The sequence below is a fragment of the Podarcis pityusensis genome (assembly GCF_964106645.2).
Source record: "Podarcis pityusensis genome assembly, chromosome: 17".
Lineage (NCBI taxonomy): Eukaryota > Metazoa > Chordata > Lepidosauria > Squamata > Lacertidae > Podarcis > Podarcis pityusensis.
Window position 1 is genome coordinate 20480590 of NC_138042.1, and position 19870 is coordinate 20500459.

Below are 19870 nucleotides of genomic sequence, written 5' to 3' on the forward strand. Positions count from 1 at the left end.
ACGCGATTTAGATCTCTCCTCCCCCACTTTCGAAAAGCTCTTTACTCTGAAGTGAAATGAGGCCAGATGGCGTGACATGGTGGGAAAGATATTGATGTGGGGAAAGGAGAGCGGCCAGACAAAGCGAGCGCTGCCCGGGGCGCACAGAAAGAGGGGAGGCGAGGGTCAGGTTGGGGTCCGGGATGGGGGCGCAAAGCGCATCAGCGGGAAGAGGGAGAGGAGGGAGCCCCCCCCGGATTTGGCTCACCGACAGCCCCACGGTCTGCAGCATCTCTCGCTTCTCTTTGTCCCCCGGGCCGATGTGCCTCTCGGAGAAGTCATCGTGCCTGGGCAGGAGTCTCTCGATGCGCCTCGAGGTGTTTGGAGAGGCGGCGGCGGCGGCGGCGGCGCTTTCTCCGACGGCGCTGCTGCTGCTGCTCCTCCTCACCCCAGCCAGCCTCTGCTGCTCCCGGCGTCCTCCCCATCGGCCGGCCGCCTTCTTGCCCCCCAAGGCTCCGCCGTGGGGTCCGTGCAGGCTGGCCCCCCGGCCCACCAGCCGCCCCCACCACTGGACGCAAGACTGCATTGGTGACCTCGCTCGCCTGCCGCGCCCTCGCACTGCGCGCCTGCTGCTGCTTCCCCCGACGGCACCACCTGCGACTCACTTTCTGGCAGCCAGGCGCCCCCCCGGCCCTCCTTATAGCCAATGGCGAGGCGAGGAGGAGGAGGGGCTCGCTCGCCCCGCCCCGCAGAAGCCACCTGCTGAGAGGGCTGGTCCCCCCCCCCCGCCTGCGAGAGCCAGCCAGCGCTCCCTCCAGCTCACCCACCCACCCCAGGATGGCCTGAACCGAGCAGCGCGCAGAGAACAAGTGACCCGAGGTACTGGCTTGCAGCCACGTTCTCGCCCAGCAGCGCATCATCCGTATTTTCCGCTGCTGCAGGAGGACAAAGTGCCGCTGCTGCGCTCACGGGTTTCACTGGCGACGCACCCCCCCCCCGGGGGGGTCCCCCTCTTTCTCTCATCAGCCTTTGCTGCTCTCGGGCTTTTATCATCAGGCAGTGTTTTCAGTGCCTGCCCCTAGCATAGCTGTCAACGTTTTTTAAAGGGAAATTCCCTTATTCCGAATAGGATTCCTCGCAAGAAAAGGGAAAAGTTGATAGCCCTGGCCCCTAAGGTTCCCCTGCTCTCCCCCTACTATTATAAAATTGGACGGTAATGCCCCGACCTTCTTTACTTTCCGAATTCTTAGCTGCAATTCCCTTTTCACCTCCTTCCCCTACGTGAAGTTTAACTTCACAATTTCAGCAGCTTTCCTCCCTGCTGGAATCCCTCCTGACTGCTGCCGGCCTAATCTGTTCTGCTGCGTTATCTCTTGCTGCAAACACTAAGCGCTTCCATAGTGGTCCCTTAGGTCCGATAAAAAATGGGAAAAGCAGCAGCTGAAAAGAGTGGCAGCCTTTTGTGTTTAAAGCAGCACTTGCCTACTTTCCCCTCTTACTTAGAACTGCTGCGCAAGGTTGGGCAGGGGTAAAACTAGGCTTTATTGCACCCGGGTCAAAGACCCAGTTTGGCACTCCTCCATGAGCATTACTGGGCTGGGAGCCTCAGTGGAGGTCTTCTGAAGGCTTCACCCGGACCCCCAGTAGCTATGGCTCTGGGGTGGGGCTTGGGGTACAGACCCGTGACACAAATTTGTATATGCTAATTCACAGGAATAGTTACCAGGTCAACTTTCAGAAAAGAGTGAACGGCAGCAAACTCTGGCTCTTACCTACCATGGCTTACTGTGGGCTATGGGGTGGCAACAGGATTGTATGGGTACCCTGGGTGTAGCCAAGGGGGGGCAGCTGCCCCCACCAGAGCAAGTAAATCAATAAAAATACTTAAGAAGGGGGCATTTCACACATTGCATGATACTCAAAAGAAGCGTATGATCCTGTTGCACTATTTTGGCTATTATTGCTATATAACAACTTCCTCATTTACTTTCATCCTTTTTATTTACATACTACAAGTTGCCATAATTTACAAACGCTTTGACTTCCCAAGTTCCACTGAGCTTTAGTGTAAGACTGTCGTGCATCTATCTATGCTCACCTCCTCTACATATGAGTTTTATGTTTTCAGAAACCATTCCCCTTCTGTTTTGACTTATCTCTCTCTTGCTTTGGAAACAAATTACTGAACAGCAGTAGCAGCCTCAATACTTGCGAAGGATCATATTCCAAGGGAGTCAAGATAGGTTTTAGCAGATATTTTGAATCCAAGTCTTGAAACAATGGAAGATGTCCCACTAAAATGCCTATAGCCATGAAGCTAACTGAATTATGCTGGACAGGTCACTTTCAACCCCTGTTTTACAAGGGAGTAGAACTGTACCATAAGGTTTGGAAAATAATTGTAAAACATTTTATACACTGAAAAATATTATTCAAACAAATGCTTAAGTGAGCATGAGCCCGTATATCCAGACAAGCTGATGACATGTACATAGGGTTGCCTACGCAATAGCGAGCTGATAAAGAATTGCAAAAAAGCTAATGGAATTACATCATGTAATGACATCTGCACTTGCTATGCTGACAGGGATATCCATTGGCAGTGTATTTGCCTTTCATGTCCAGAAAAGAAGTGGGAGGCAAAATTTGTTCTTATGTATACAAGTAAAGTTAGAAGCTGGCCTTCTTTACCCAAAAGTCTATTAATTTATTGGATTGTACTCGCCATGACCTCAGCCTGTCCTGCCTACGATGACAGAATTTCTGCCTTATCTATTACAAAATACATAGCTTTTCTGGCTTCACCATTATCTTTATGGAGTTGCTTTTGTTACTTGAACATCTCTTAAGAATCTCTAAAAATGATAGCCTTTCTCAACAAGTATTGCAAAATGAGAATTTAAGAAAATCAGAAATGATGAGATGGGAGTGAAATTAGGGAGTTTTCTAATCTCCTTCTCTTCTAAGGGCAAAAGATCACACAGTATAACACTAAATTAAAGCATTATGGTTACTCTGTGCTTAGTGTTATCTAATTAAATAGTACTCACTGAAGGGAATCATATGACACCCAGTGGCGTAGCGTGGGGGGTGCCAGGGGGGCCGGCCGCACTGGGCGCAACATGGGCGGGGGGCGCGCTCGCACTAGCAGCTCTCTGCCCCTCCTAAAATCCACGGGTTAGGGAGCCCGCGCTCGCTCGGCTTGGCGAGGAGGTCGCGGAAGGGGGAGAGCGAAGCCTTCTGCCGCGGGCAAAAAAAGGAGAGGAAGCCGGGTGGGCGGGCAGGCGGGCTGGCTGGCGGGGGTCTGGCTGCGCCTGCTGCTGCTGGTGCAGGGCAAGGCAAGCAGAGCGAGGAGGAGAGAGAGGGGAGGGGGGGGAAGCAGCTAGGAAACGCTGCGGTGTGGAGGAGGAATCAATTAAGGAGAGAAAGCGAAAAGCCTTGGAGAAAGGGAAAAAAGGAAAGAAAAGAGGCAGCTCCAGGAGAGCGCGGGGGAAAGAGAAGCCTCGCTGCTGCTGCTGCTTGGGAGAGTAAATTACTGTACTTGCCTTGCCCCGGGTTAGGGGGCGCAAATTATTTGCCTTGCCCCGGGTTAGGGGGCGCAAATTACTTGCCTTGCCCCGGGTGCTGATAACCCACGCTACGCCGCTGATGACACCTACCACTTGTCTGTCGTGATTTTCAACCCAACAACTCACCTTGTAATGCTAAATATGGGCTAGGAATATGCTCACCTGATAAAAAACCCCCACTGCCTATTAAAAGTGCCTACTATCAATTTTGTTATCTACTGCAGGCAATTATGCAATAAGTACAAGGACTCCCCTTGCCCAATCCTGAATTACTGGGAAATAAAATGGGGCTTTTGGCCAGATTTAGTTATTTCTAGCTTTGTGCCAGTAGAAGGTTGAGAAACTCAATGTGCAGATCTGTAGTTCTGCTTTTCTTTTCCAGAGGTAAAATATATCTACTTATTTTTGTTTTAAAAATGTAAAATTCATTGAGAAAAACATTTCCTTACCATTTAAGCAACTTTTTGAGAAGGGGCATTTGTTAAAATCATCATTATATATCCTAATAGTGAACACAGCTCTCCAAGTGCCAAAACTTATATAAAAGGCACCATCCACACACAAGAGGGAAGGGTCAGCAAGTCTGGGGAAACAGCAAGGGTTTCAGAAATGCAAATAATCTTGGGGGTGGGATCTACAAGGGAACAAAATAGCATAAGGAGAACTGAGAATGCTCAGTGGGCACAGAATGCTGAGTGACTACTGGAGGAGAGAAAACAGAAAAATGGGGAGGTGGTGGTGGTAAATGGAGTAAAGTACTAACAAAAAGGGTCTGACTGCCTGGAACCCTGAAAAGGAGATCTCCACATTGCACTGTTTTGTTGCTGGTCCCGCTTATCAAAAGTCTAAGAAAAACAGATGCGAACAAAATGACACAGATTCCACAGGTGGTTATAGGGCAGCATGACCAGTTCAGCTGTACTGGGTGCAGAGCCTGGGAGGCGCCACAGCTATGATGTAGAATGAAAGGCAAGGGTGTGTGTGTGTGTGCCAGATTTTGGAGTCGCACAGGGTGCCAATGAAATTTGAGACCCCAAAATCCACCATTGCAGATTCATAGCTTTTGCTTACAAGCATTTCATTCTCCATACTCAAATTTCAGTTGTTCACCTTTGCTCTTATCGCAGTAACCTTAAGATTGCTCCAACGGTCCTGAGTCCATAATATGCTGAGTTGTAAGCTGTGTGCTTTCTGCGAGGGAAAAAGAGTCTTAGTGTATACTCTCTAAATCAAGCACCAAGTCTAATATGCATAAGGAACTGAACATTCACTTCCTGGGCCATCTGGGAGGAGTACTGGCTTGGCTTTAGAGCCTGGGGCTAGGGCAAAGGACAATGACCAGCTTAGTGAGATCCAATCACCAAAACCCACAATTTCCCCAGCTTTGAGAAATCAGCCACTGCTGGACAGGACTCTGAAACAGGGACACCCTCAAGGGCATTCAATGAGCTTCATGCCCAGAAAGGGATCTGAACCTAAATTCCATACATCTCAATCACCAGTTGGTGGTACCCGCCAGCCTTAAGTGAAGTCTGTAGACTCACTTTTTTGTTTAGAATTACATATGTAACAGTCCTCTGAACATATTCAAACTAGAGTTACCTTTTAGATGTAAAAGGTGAAGAATGTGATTTTGCCATGCTACGGTCTCTGCTGGAAGTTGAGGTAAAGTTCAATCTCAAGATAAGATATAACAGCTTAATAGTACAAACAATTAAAATGCAAATGGCTTTGAAGCGGAAGTTGGGCTAGAAGCTGGTGAAATGAGGAAACATATTTTAAAGCATGTTGTAATCCAATTAAGACAAAATTCTGTGTATAGAGAATAAACACTTGTTCAGATAAGATGATGGCTGCAGATAAGCAACACAATTTTGTTGAATTTTATTAATATATGCATGAATGAATACATTGGGCATTTATACTCCTTCCTTTAGCCAAAAAGGCTATCAGAGTGGTTTACAGAAAGATAGTCTCAGGCTCACAATCTAAAAACACACAACATACAGGGGAAAAGAAATGACAGGGAGGAGGGAAAAGCAAGCTCAATCACAAGTTCTTAAAGCAAGAAGCAATAAATATTTTAATTTTTTTTAAGTTTGCACAATGATACTACACTCTGCCATGAATTTATCAGATGTATAGTATAACCTATGGAAACGTTTGACATGTTATAAAAAAATACTAGATTTTTACATATTTGCTGGAGATGCAAACCTATATAAAAACGAAGATATGCAATTGTGCCCAGTTGCTAGCGGAATGAACTTCTACTTGCATAACAGGACTTCAGGTTCCTCTCCTCCTCCCTGCTACTTCCTGCACATCCACCAAATCTCCTTGGGAGGGTTGGGGAACCATCTGGAGCAGATTTTAAGTAGGGGTGGGGCTGCAAGAGAAAAAAGAGGAAGGGGAAAAATAGTTTGTACCATATTGTTAATCATCATATGGCTAGAAGCAGTCAAACAACAGGTATCATTGGGTATCCTTTGTATTTTATACCACAACTAGTAGAAAAAAATGACGCCTAGATGGTTAAGTCCAGTCAAAGGTGACTATGGGATGTGGTGCTCATCTCGTTTTCAGACTGAGGGAGCCGGCGTTTGCCCAGACATCTTTCTGGGTCATGTGGACACCATGTGGACAGGACACTGTGACGAGTGCTGGAGTGCACAGAAATGCCATTTACCTTCCTGTCAGAGGAGTACCCATTTATCTACTTGCACTGGTATGCTTTTGATGCTAGGTTGGCAGGAGCTGGGACAAAGCAATGGGAGCTCACCCCATCATGTAAATTCGAACTGTCGACCTTACGATCAGCAAGCCCAAGAGACACCGTGGTTTAGACCACAGAGCCAGTAGAACTGCTAATGATGACTAGAACAGAAAGTTTCAATATCGTAGATGTGAGTAAACATATAAATAATCTCATCCCTATCAATAATTACAAACTACTGGTGGGGACCTCCCATAGGTACCATTTTATAAGAATAGAGCCTTTAGTGTCGTGGCACCTTCCTTCTGCAATTCCTTCCCATTAAATATTATGAACTATTTCTGTTGTCTTTTGGTGCTTACTGAAAGTTTTCCACATCCAACAACCCTTTCAAGTAGAGCTTTTGCTTAGTCTGCATCTGCATTGGAAATGTTTTTAGATGTTTTACCATCTGTGTGTTTGCCCATTTGGGGAAAAGGGCAAAATATAAATTTAATAAGAATACATAGTAGTAGTAGTTGTTGTCATAGTTGGAAGTAGTAGTAGTAGTTGGAAGATTTATATACAAAGGGGTATAGCTAGGAATCACTTTCTTTTCACTTGTTCTCCTGAATTTGATCTTAGCAGAACGGTGAATTAGTGCAGAGCAGAGGCAGAAGAGAAGCAAAGCAATAATAATTGTAATTAGAGAAACAAGTAATTAAAGCATGCCCCTTCATGAGAACATAAACCGACATTGAGGCAATTAAGTGTCTACTTGGACAAACTCCCCAGTGAGTTGAATGGGATTTACTCCTAGGTGTGTAATATGATTGCAGTCAAAGTGGCTATCCATCACTACTTTTATAGAAACAATAAACTGAACCTACAAAGTTAATGAACCTAACTGAGAACTGTTAATAACTTACATTATGAGATCTTTGTCATGAAGAAGAGCGTTGCTACATAATACAGTTATTTTGTGCTATATTAAGAGCTTCAGTTTAGCTCAGATTCTACTTAATTTTGAAAATGCAATGCCTTAGCAGCACTGAAAAACTGTGGTGCAGAAGAAACCTAGATAACCAAATCCATTACACCACAACATTGTATATGTATATCTTTCATTGATTAACAAAAGCCTAATTGGGAATCTCTAATTGCCAAACATTGAAGAAACAAGTTTTCTCACAGTCAGGCTCTGCAAAATTAAAATAGTCCATTTATCAGGGTGGAAAATGGAGATATTACGGAACTTTAAAAGAAATTTCAACTCTAAACACAATTACTTCTACATTTTCGATCTGGATGTAACATTTGTAGGAGTGGAAGCTCTCATCATTTATAAAAGGAAAGGCGTAACACTAACTGACTGAAAGGGTATTCAAAGTTTTTACAGAAAAGGAAGCTATGACTGAAAGGGTATTTAGTTTTTGTGCAATCATTTGTGCAGGACATTCTGGTCAGCAAGCTGTTTGTAGACATTCACAAGCCACAGCTTTAAGCAAAACCAGAAGTTTGAAAGATTGCACTTTTTCATCAGAAATACTTGGTTCAATAAAATGTGTTACGAATTTATCCTTTCTTCATAAGCTTTTCCTTATGACCAACATAAGAGTGCTCTCTCTCAAAAAAGCCTATTATAGGCACTGCCAAGTTCCCTGCTACCACTATAATCAAGAGAATTTTTAAAAACACAGGCAGGGGAAGACCTTAAATCGCTGAGGGAAGAGACCTGTTGACTACCCTCAACTGGTTTAGCCAGCCAGTCAAAGCAGTTTCCTGGGGTGGGCCTGCTGTTGCATGCTGACAGCTTCTAGCAGCCACAGGTGAGAGCTGAGTGCAGGGTAGGGACCAAAGGCAGACAAACTACCACAGAAGGAGCACAATGTGTCCTCCATCAGAGGTACCAGCTCTTCCCTATCACCCATACATTCCACTGAAAAAAGAACAGTTCTACTAAACATGGCTTGGCACCTGTCAAGTCCATGGAAATTATACGCAGGTAAAATTATGCAGACTCAATGCAGTCACAGCACAAGAGACACTTGTACTAGGCAAATTCTTTACTCTTTACACCATTGTTGGTGTACATCATTTTTGAATAGTCACTTGAAAATGGAGGCAACACTTTGCCTCTGAAGATGACAATGATACATCTCTGAGTATGGACAAAGTGTTCTGCCTTTTCAGCCACGTATGAAGTTCCAGCAAATTATATTCAGGAAAACTATTTAAGAGCTAAAGGCACAGCTCTATTCTGATATTAGCTAACACACCATTCAAAGAGCGCCCTGCATATTTGTGTATACTCCAAGCTATAATCAGACACCTATTTCTAACAAAAGTTCAGCTCTAAAGGTCAGATTTAATTGTGATGTAATACTGCCTAAGCCCAATCCATAAAATTACAGTTGATAGCATAAATTAGCAGCAACTTAGTCCGGATGCATTGCTACTTCCAATATAGATTAATTTGAATTTTTAAATTAAAAGTTCATTTCTGTTAGCCCAGCTCAGGGGATGAAGATGAATATTATTGTGCTAAGCTAATTATTCAACAGAAAAGAGGTTCAAAATCATGCTTTGTTTTTTTAAAAAACTTTTGTTTGAAACTAATTGCTGATTTTTATGCAGTAGGCAGAAGTTGTTACCAATGACTTGAGATATAACATATCCCAGTTTTGGAGGCACTGAGTTAGAAGAGAAAAGTGGTATATACATCAGCTATAACTTTATATGTATAATGTTCATGCCCATTAACTAGCAGTTGACATTAGAATGGAACCTTACCAGGTTTTGTTCAGTTTCAGCAGCTATCCATAATAATCATATCTGGAGCGGAGAATTAATATGCTTGCATATATGATATAATTTACAAATCATTTTTTTAATATGTTTAAATCAAGGTAAGAATATGACTGGGCACTAACTACTTTCTGTTAAGAGTTAAAACCCGATTTCTGCATAGAGAGTAGTCATTGTTATCTCATCACTGCCATCTAGTGTTAGCACACAAGACAGAAAAATACATACCCTGTTAACAGTAACGTTAGCAGTGACACCTTGGGCTTCTTCAGGAGGAAGGGCAGGATATAAATTGAATAAACAACAACTATTTTTTTCATAACTAAGACCGAGTCATGTAAGATGTAAAGAGGCTTAAATATCACACTGCATTGTGCTTTACATTAGCGGGAACATGTTCTACTATCCTATAGTTAAGAGAGTCTGATCATGGCAAGCTCATAAAACTGGAATAGGCTGAAAAAATGGTACAGGGAGCAATGTTATGATTTACTGGTAATGTATGTAAATAATTTATAAGCAAAAAATTCAATAGTTCATGTAGCAGAACTGACCCCCGAAGTCAAAAGAGAACATATCAAGTAAACCACAGATGAAGTAAGTTATCAAAAACATAAAAATTGTTGAGATTGTTATTTCATTGATTGCTGACCCTTTTGTGCTCATCATAATATGTCCAAACTAAAAAATGTGGGATGTGATAAAAGGCTAATTCCTACAAACTCAAGGTATACCAATTTTCCCCGAAACACAATTTTATTTATTTATTTCTTAAACAAATTTATAGACCACATAAAGCTATCAAAGAAGTAAAAACAGAATGAAGCACAAAAACACAACTCCAAGAACAATAAAACTACCCATACAAACTTTCAAAACAACAAAACCATTTCAGCAAATATAAAATTGACCTTCCATAAATAACTGTGCTACAATTCAGGGAAAGCCTTCTTAAATAAAAATGTTTTTGGGAGGTACCTAAACATCACCATGCTAGGTGCCAGGCTGACTTTGAGATGGAGCTGCCACACTAGTTTCTTGTACAGGTTAGGCATACCTCTCAGGAATATGGTACCCACAACAATGCCCCATCTGAGGAGCGTAGTTGCCATAGCAGGGATATAGTGGGCAAGGCCTTTAGATATGTGCCTTTAATAACAGGTAGAAAGTCAACAGGTGTACTCTTTCCAGGCTGGATAGCAAAAGTTTATTATAGGCATCTTGTGCAACTAACTGTTAAGGGCACATATTCTTTGGGGGAAGGGAGAATGGCAACTTTATAGTATGAAAGTTTTCTTTTGCAGAGTAACACTTTCAAATGCACCCATCATTTGGCAAACACTTTTGTCTCAATTACAGGCTAGCAGACTTCATAACATTCCATGCTTAAAAGAACTAGTTTCAAAGGTATTCCCAAAAAACTACTAAATTTTACTATGTGCCAATTGCAAACTAACCTGTAAAAGGAGTTATGGCACAGAAGTTCAAGGTTAGGTAGGATTATTACCATCAAAAAAATGTGATTTCTAAACACTTGGCTGCTTTTTGGCATTAACATCATGTCACAGCTAAGCATTTTAATTTTTTTTATATAAGAATAGCAAATAAGATTTTTTGAGCTTAACGACATATTCAGCTGAGAAGCTAGAAATATCGAAGGTAATTAGAAGTCATGCCACATTGGAATGCAATGTATTTTGGATTTTTCATGCATTTTCTTTGTGTTGTGCCACCAAAAGAAAGAGTGTGGGCAGAGTGCTGAAAGAGAGCATTCTTAAGTTACCACTGTATTGCCCAAGCAGAACACTGGGAGTAAGTGGAGGCAATGGTTGCTCCCTGCAGCCACCTTAATAACTCACACTCACTTGCTAGCAGGAGGGATGAGGGTGGTAAGCAACAGCCCTGTAAGGTGCAGTCGCTGTTAAAAGCAGTGCTCTTTTCTTAGCTGTACTGTTTTGGATTTTTGTTAAAAACTTTTTCGTTTAGGTAAGCCTACCCAGAAATGTAAAGCTGATGTGTATTTTAATATGTATTCTTATTTTATAATTATATTTTAAACTACTGATATTATTGATACTGTGACTTGTTTAGGCCACCTTCTTTTTAAAAAACTTACTTTTATTTATAATTACAATGCATATTTTATGTAAACTGCTTAGAGGTTTTTACAATCAAGTGAGATACAATTCAGTTAAATAATAACAAATAACAGTAAACTTTAGCTTACTGGGGTGTGTGTGTATGCATGTGGACAGCGATGCCTGGAATCTCCAGGGAATAAAGCAGCCTGCAACTGTAACCCTTTGTAAACCGCTTTGTAAAAAAACAAGCGGCGTATAATTTTTTATGAATTCATGTACCCTCAAAATGGCACCCTGTTGCCTAGAAACTAGATTCCCAATATATGGGGGAAGAGGGTCATTATGGTTAATCATTCAGTGTATGCTTAAAAGCACAACCATTTCTCTTTATTTTCTCACATGTTCTGGTGCTAATAACAATGAATTAGGAAGCCCTAATTAAAATGATTTGCTAACTTCCTGGAGAAAACACAGCCCTGTTTTACGTACCTCAGAAACAGCCTGGTATGGCAGTTTAAGAAGTGTGGAGGCTGTCCAAGGAGGGCGGATTAATCGCAATTAAGGGTCACCCACTGCTGTTTAGCTCCGAAGGCCTTCTGGCAGTTCCCTCAGTGCCAGAAGTTACAGGGAACCAGGCAGAGGGCCTACTCTGTGGTGGCACCCTCCCATCAAATGTCAAGGAGATAAATAGCTATACAACTTTTAGGAAACACCTGTATCGGGAAGTTTTTAATGTTTGGTGTTGAATGAATGAATTTATTTATTTATTAAGAGTCACAGACCAGAAATATGGAGATATACAGCGATAGAGAACATGTAAATATACATAAGTTAAAACCGTAAGCTCTATAAATTTTATTAGAGCTAGAGCACGGTAAATAACACAGATACGAAACAATTAAAATATGCAACTGACGACCTTAACAGCTAATTCAAAATATGTGTGTTAAGGCATTGGCCATTAGAGTCATTCTGAGCTTGTCTCCTTAGTTTTTAGCAGCAGCGCAGAATGTGGCCACTTTTAAGGGAATCTCTGGCTCCCTGTCCCTTCTATTAGACATTTTAAGCAGCTGTCACCAGATCTGCTTAGGGTCGGTTGCATGCCTGGAGCGGAAAACAGCGAATGTTATGTCCTCATAGTAATGACAATATTGACAGGGTAGGAGTAGCAGTTTCAACTTTCTTCAAAGCACGTGGGAATATGGTTTACCTCCAATTCTGCCCTGCAGATTATTTATTTATAGAGTGGTTTATATACAAGGGGATTCATAATGAAGAATACAGTTTCCATTTATGGTGAATGGAAACTGTATACTTTATTATGACTCACCCTGCATATAATATGTGTGTTTGTTGGAAGCCGGCCCAGAGCGACTGGGCCAGGTGAGTTTCGTGCTCCTTTCTTACCTGCCTCCCCTATAGCCTCCCCTACAGCTCTGCCCGGCCTCTCACCTCCAGCTAACCGGGCGAGGGCCCCCTTCTTCTCCCCGCCACCGGTCGCCTCAGCTGCCGCGCGCTGCGCCTCACGCCGGCTCAACCAAACCGAACTGGCGGTTACAGCGGCACCTCACGAATCCCGCACGCATGCGCACAGCCGGGCCTCCTGCTGCCAAACAGGAGCTCGCGCTCCCGTGCCTCGGAGTCTTGAAGGTCTGCCGCACTGTTAACCCTCTCGCGGCTGCGGGGGAATGAGGAGGAGGGCGGGCTGAGGGGAGGAGGAAACCATCGCGGGGGGGGGGATCTCTGAGGTGGGAGAGGGAAACAACGACGACGACGACGTTCGCCCAGCAAAGAGCCGCCAACTCTTGTTGTGGGGGAAACACACCCACCCCACGTGGCGACCCCACGACGTCCACAACCACCACTGGCTTTCTCTTCCGCACTTCACATCCCCCCCCCCCCGCCTAATTCCCCGCCTCATCCTCCTCAAGTCGCGAGCCTCCTTCGGTCACGTGGCCTCCGAGGCAGGAAACCCCGCCGCCGCCGAGTTCTGGCGTCACGTGACGCCACAGCGTTTGCTCGCGGCGGACTGAGAGAAGAAGAAGAAGAAGAAGAAAAAAAGTGGGTGGGAAGGTGTGGGAGGAGGAGGAAGCCCTTCGCCGACAGAGGTGCGCGTGCGCGGCCCGTAGCTGTCATTCCGCGTACATTAGAACAACAAGTCCCCACCAAAACGAGGAAAAAGGGGAGGGGAGAGGGGAGCGAGCGCGAGCCAGCGCGCGCGCGCAAATAGTTGCCGCCGCGGTCGGAAGCTTTCCGAGGAAGTGCGGTGAGGTCTTAGCAGCAGCAGCAGCAGGAGGAGGGCTCCTCGCTTCCAACCCCCCTCCCTTCCCTCTCCCGCGCTGTTAACCCCCTCGTGCCCGGCGAACCAAGGCGGAGCGGCTCGGCGAGGCGGTGTCGGCGCCTGAGGCGGAGGGAAAAGGTATATCCGGGCATGGCGGGTGGTGGTGGATAGGAGGGACGGGCGGGGGAGGGGGGTGGGTTTGCCGTGCGTCTCGTGAGGGGAGTAACAGGTGGACAGAGGGGGGTCTCCGGAGGATGGGCTGCCGGGGGTGGGGCCCTGGGAGGAAGAAGGTGTCTCCGGAGGCCCTGAGGGAAGGAGGCTCTGCTGTGGCAGCTGAGGGGCAGGGAAAGGTGGGCAGAGCAGCGCCGAGGGCCGGTGTTGTGAGGGGTGGGGGGATATTTGGGGCTTGGGTGGAGGTCGCCGTGGGACCTGGCAGGAGGGTGGGCCGGCCTGAGCCCCCCACACCCAGGGGGGCCTCTGAGGGAAAGGTGCTGCTCCAGGGAGTGGAGCGAATGGCTGGCCAGGAGGGCGACGACGGGCCCTCCTTCCATGGCCAAAGTTGGCTCTGGCAGGGTTGAGGCGCTTGGTGTCCCTGTGGATGGGGGAGGAAAAATAAGAATAAAAATTAACACCGAACAAAATGCTGGGAAATGCCCGCTTGGGTAGGAAGGGACAGCAGCAAACAGCAGGTTTCGTTTCCAGATCCTTCAGAGTCTATGGCCGCCACACACAGGAAAGCCAACCCTTTTGAGGTGCAGCTGGCTCTTTCGCCCTGGGTTTCAGTTTAAAAGAAAAACGACAACAACAAAAAGAAACATATCACGGTGTTTGCTTTTAGATTGCATTCCTGGAATAATGAAAGCACTGAGTCATCTATAGGCTTCCTCCAAGGGTCATGTGTAAGCTGCCAGAACTGGGTGAGCACAGCTGTTGTTACACTTGACTTTGCAAGAAGTTTCCAGATGTGTCTCTCATGTGAAATGTTTGCGGGTTCCTTATTGGTTTTGAAATGTTTGGTGTTGTAAAATCTCGTACTGTAATTCTCAGAAACTGAGAGATGTAAAAAAAACTTTTAAACCCCCCACCTTTTGTTCCCCACTCCTTGCTTGAAAGTTACCGTATGCTAAACTAGTAGCAAGGCATCTCCTGTGTAGCTGTATCAGAGTATGATAATTGATTGTTATCTAGTGATGTCCCCCAACAGTAGCTGAAGCTCATGTTGTGTAACCAGAATCTGGTCTGTTGGTATATTATTGAAACAGCAGTCATGGCATAATCAACATAAGCCACATAATGGCTAACCATTGAACTTTCAGTGAGCCTTTTTAGTTTGTGAATGTACAAAGTTTTGTACTTTATAATCCACAATATTTGATGCCACAATCTATTAAACTTAAAAGTGTCATGAGACTTGTTTGTTAGGACAGTTCCAAACTTTCTTTATGCACGTTGTCACCTGACTGATGCAAATAATCCCTTGTCCAGGTGTACAGTATTCTCAGTTCTCAAGATGCAGTCCTTTGCTTCTGCAGAATTATGTAGCTCCACCCATTCCTGGACTGCAATTTAATAGTCTGAGAACTTTCCCACTCAAACAGTGGAGTGCATGTAAGACCGACAGAAGTAAAAAACTCCAGCAAAAGTTTTTTTTTAAAAAAATCCGCATATATATATATATATATATATATGTTTCTTTGGAGTTTGCATTTTCCAAAAAATATGCTAAACTCAAATTTTAAAGAAAATTGTGAGCAAACTGCTACATTTTTCTCTTCCTCTGCAAGTCTAGTTCCCGTGTATTGTATCATGCTATCATGCAACTGGCAGGTGCCAAGAATGAAATCTAGATGCAGTTTTATCATTAAGAAGGCTGAGGCAGTCACCTTAGGTAGCTTATTTTTGGTGCCATTAAGGGTGGCAGAATGAGAGGGAGACCAATCTGTTCTTCAGGCACAATTCACTCTACAAGTGTTGATGAAATGGAGAAAGGTGTGCAGCAGTATGTTCATGAGTGTGCTTGGGAGTGTTGTTTGGATCTTCTGCCTCAGGCATGGGTCAGCCCTGATAAAATCCAGGTTCAACCCTTCAGATAATGTACAAGCTCAGTCAGAAACAGTGTTTCTACTTATTTATGAAAATTGAGCTGGTGTGAATTGAGCATCACTCTCTTTCTGCAGGGTGAGGGTTTTGGTGTATAGCTTTTTACAAGGACGAAGGCAATGTGTTTTCCTTTTGCTAATCCATCCACCGGTGGGCCCCTGGGAGTGGTGAAATGCTCTTTCTTTGCTTGCTTTATGTGGGTCATGTAGATCTGAAACCTTGCATATGAAGTCACAGTTATGCCAGTCAGTGTCTCTAATATCATTCTGTTACCTAAATGTTTTAGAAAATAGTATTATTTTAGGAGCATGGGGAAAGAATTGCAGAGGGAAAGAATTGCAGAAATTGTCAAATGTAACAAAGCAATGTTTGACTTCTCTTTGAGTGGGTTCTTTATCATCCTTTCTCTAATCAATGTAGTAATGGTGTCTATTATTGTGAGAGTTGCTAATGCTTTTAAAGTACTGTGTTTGAATTTTTAAAATTTGAATATTTGATCAAAGCAGAGCAGTAACTTTTTAAAGGAATGTGGTCAGTAAAATTGTAAAAATCAAATTTTAAAATCTTTTTGAGGTACCCAAGGGACTGTTGTATAAACTTGAAATTTGGCGCTGGAATTGGAGGTCAAAATTTCCTACGTCTTGATTGAGGATTTACTAAACAGAGAGCCCCATTTATGAATTCCCATATGGGAACTTGTGTGTGAGAGTTTGCACTCAGATGTATTTTTAGCATTATTTCTAAAATGTCATATACATATACAGGTTTTGGTTCTTTGTCTGAGCTGTGTGATGATGCACATGTGTCTTAATAAGTGCATTGTAGAAACAAAGGTGGATTTTGGGCAGGGTGACTGGTTCTGCTGCACTGGGTGCCAAGCCTAGGGGGCACCACAGGATTTTACAACTTTGACGTAGTGACTTGAGCTAAAGAGAAGGAAAAAGGTGGTGGTGGGGGATTTTTGCCTCTCACAGAGCACCTCTGAAATTTGAAAGACTAAAGTCTGACCCTGGTAGAATTGTAATAAATTAACCTAAGATTCTTAAAATTCTATTTTAAATGTGCTGTTATTTCTAATAAGTAATAATCACAACACTTTTCTTAGAATTTTCACTTTTCTTCTGTGTTTTGCTTTTCTGGCATGCCAGTGAGGCACCTGGTAGGAATAATCAGGATGCATTTTACACTTGTATTTTACAAACTGCTGATGTAAATAAAGAAATGCTTATAGAGTACCTCAGGGACATTAGTTATTTTGTGAATGAATGAAGTGTCCTAGCCTCTCATTCATAAGAAATAAAGGCAACAAAAGAGCTTTCAAAGCAGCTACTATTTATAAAAAAAGTAGCAAATAAACTTTGTATTATTGAAGTGGAGATACATTTGTTGCTGAAGTTGAAATGCCTTCTCTCAGCACAATAATTATAAACAAGTAGTTGGAGATACATACATACATCATTTTATTTGTATGCAGCCTTTCTTTATTTAAAACCATGCTCAAGGCAGCTTGCAACATGAAAAAAATACATAGTTACAAATATAACAAAATAGTTGTAAACAATAAATAACACATCAAGAAGTACACAGCCAAATTTAACAATTTCCACATAAATGATAATAAGATCTAAAAATAAAGATACCAAAATTAATATCAGTAACAGCAACAAACCCCAACTATACCCCAACCCAAGATGACCTGCACCATGGTGCAATTTTCAGGCTTATAATCTGAATTCTTCTCAAAGACTGCTTTGCAACCTCTGCAGCTTAGTCCCAAATGGGACATATTGCTCTGTGGTGGAGGGCTGGCCCCCATTACCATGAAAACCACATGGATTCTATCCAGTGCTGGTCATATTCTAACAGACCTATTGAAATTAATATACATTATTAACTTAGTGGGTCTACTCTGACTATAACTTGGTTGGATACAATCACATGTCCAAGCCCTCTCTGTCATCAGAACCAATGATCTCTTCTTGCACCAGTGGAATATTGCTTGTCTGTGTACAGCATGATATGCATATATGTGTTCATTTTTGTGTGTGTGTACTCTAGATCAAATTCAGGTTTTTTTTTTTACTTGTATCTGTACAAATTCAGTCATATGGGATTGATTGCACGGTCTCAGTTTATAAGCAGCTTCTGCTTCTGTCATCTTCCCTGCTGAAAATTCAAAGCTTGATGTGCAAACCTGTAGATCAAATGCTTTAAGTCACAGGTAGGGAACTGTAGGCTTTCCTGATATTGTTTGACTCCACCTTTCATCAGCATCAGCCAGCATGGCCAGTGATCCACATTAATAGAAACTGTAGTCCACTATCTGGAAATCCAGAGTTCCCTTAGATCAGACATAGGCAAACTCGGCCCTCCAGATGTTTTGAAACTACAATTCCCAGCATCCCTGACCACTGGTCCTGTTAGCTAGGGATCATGGGAGTTGTAGGCCAAAAACATCTGGAGGGCCGAGTTTGCCTATGCCTGCCCTATACGTGCTTTAAATTCTTTATACACAGGACTTTTAGTGGTTAAGAGCGGTAGACTCGTAATCTGGTGAACTGGGTTCATGTCTCCACTCCTCCACATGCAGCTGCTGGGTGACCTTGGGCTAGTCACACTTCTCTGAAGTCTCTCAGCCCCACTCACCTCACAGAGTGTTTGTTGTGGGGGAGGAAGGGAAAGGAGATTGTTAGCTGCTTTGAGACTCCTTCGGGTAGTGATAAAGTGGGATATCAAATCCAAACTCTTCTTCTTCCAATCCAATATTTATTTATTGAAAAAAACTCCTCCTTTTCCCCCTTCCAAAGGAGGTGTTCAAAGTAGCTAACAAAATATAGAAGCAAACACTAAAATAACAACCCCATACTAAAACAGCAAAATATCAAGTCTTTTACCAAAAACTGTATGTAAAAAGGGGGAACCTGGAGAGCTAGAGCTTGCAGTTGATTAGGTTAAACAGCATCAGAATCAGAGACTTGTTTAAAAAGAAAAGTTTTCAGATGCCAGCAGCATCTTGATAGAGGAGGAGTTGATTTAGTCTCTTGGAGCAGGGAATTTCGCATATGGGGCATTGCCACATAACAAGCCTACTGCAGGAGATGGGCCTTGAAGTGGCTGATCCCAAGTAGTTTAGACCTTAAAAGATAATAAGACCTTGAATTATACTTGGAAAGAAACCAGCAGCCAACGCAGCTGTTAGACTAAAATGGTTGCATGGTCCTAACACTCGGCCCAGTCAAGATTTTACTGGCAGCATTCTTCAGTGATTTTAATTTCCAGGTGGTTTTCAGGGACAGGCCCACCTACAGCATGTTACAGTGTTCCAATCAAGATGTAACTAAAGCATTTAGCACCATGGATAAGGTTAATACTTGCTTTATTTCCCACAGTTTAATTTATTCCATTGGCAGTACAGCTCAGTGATCCTAATGTTTAGAATATGTTTTTCACAAATAGAGGACATTTTTCACTTGTCAAAACATTTTTGTTCATTCTGTTAGGCTGCAATGTGCCAGTGCATATTACAGTATGCTAAATGCATTATGCAATATATGTTCAGGCAACTGTCAATCTGCTGTCAAATCAGTGAAACTTAAGTTTTTGTCTCATTTTTTTTGTGCTATGAAAATGAAAGTTAGCTTGTGGTAGTTTATAACTTGACAGCTTTGTTGCAAAGGTTTGTGCTCAACAAAAGGTGATGCTCTTGCCTTCCCTTGTTCAAAAGAAAGTCACAGCTGGCATAATCTAATTTGGACACGTGAGATTTCACTAAATGTAGCTGAGTTGGAGCCCATTTTTCTTTGTTATGAGATGGAGAAGTAGTATGTAACATTATATTCTGCTTTGCCTAGATTGAAACTAGAGCATGTAATTAAACATAGTGTATGGCATATGCTTTTTGGTTTGTTAAACCTAAGTGGCTATTATATTTATCTAGCCAGGCATTTATACTGCAGGGCGTGTGGCTTGCTATTCTTTCTGACAAGTTATTTTAAGTTTGGTACAGCTAGCTTTTGCCACCAGTTCAATCTCCTGCAAATTGGGAAATAATTGCATCTAACCCTGAGATGGGCAACAGGTAACTTCCTCCCATTTTTTAAAGTCTGAATTTGAACTGGGGTGATAATAGCACTGCTACTTCCTATAAATACCGTATTTTTTGCTCTATAGGATGCACTTTTCCCCCTTCAAAAATGAAGGGGAAATGTGTGTGCGTCCTATGGAGCGAAGACGCCATAGCCCAGTGACCCTCTTCCGGCTGGAGAGGTGACACGCAGCTATGGCAGGAGCCTCTACAGCCGCGCGTCACCTCTCCAGCCGGGAGAGCGAGCGCGGGGCTAAAGCAGCCCCCCGCGAC

At 43.3% G+C, this 19870-nt stretch overlaps 2 protein-coding genes and 1 long non-coding RNA gene across 7 annotated transcripts in view; 1 reads left to right on the plus strand and 2 right to left on the minus strand.

The window, feature by feature from the left end:
• Positions 1 to 768, minus strand: part of GLDC (glycine decarboxylase) — a 40900-nt gene extending 40132 nt beyond the window's left edge. Inside the window, exon 1 of the mRNA XM_080987743.1 lies at positions 248 to 768. Within this exon, the coding sequence (XP_080843869.1) occupies positions 248 to 565 (318 nt within the window). The 5' untranslated portion in view covers positions 566 to 768. The remainder of the gene's footprint in view (positions 1 to 247) is intronic.
• Positions 769 to 5402: 4634 nt separating this feature from the next.
• On the minus strand, positions 5403 to 13089 carry LOC308466797. The gene is made up of 2 exons (XR_013980948.1): positions 12585 to 13089; positions 5403 to 5937 (listed from the first exon to the last, which is right to left on the minus strand). It is a non-coding gene; the product is annotated as an uncharacterized lncRNA (long non-coding RNA).
• A 276-nt stretch (positions 13090 to 13365) lies between these two features.
• The window catches only part of KDM4C (lysine demethylase 4C), a gene marked incomplete at its 5' end in the record, with an annotated part of 196664 nt that continues 190159 nt past the window's right edge, over positions 13366 to 19870 (plus strand). The window contains one exon of one of the 5 annotated variants that reach the window (XM_080987742.1): positions 13366 to 13551. Of the gene's footprint in view, positions 13552 to 18332; positions 19592 to 19870 lie in introns of those variants that run through there. The other 4 variants (XM_080987740.1, XM_080987737.1, XM_080987739.1 and 1 more) reach the window with 4 other exon arrangements.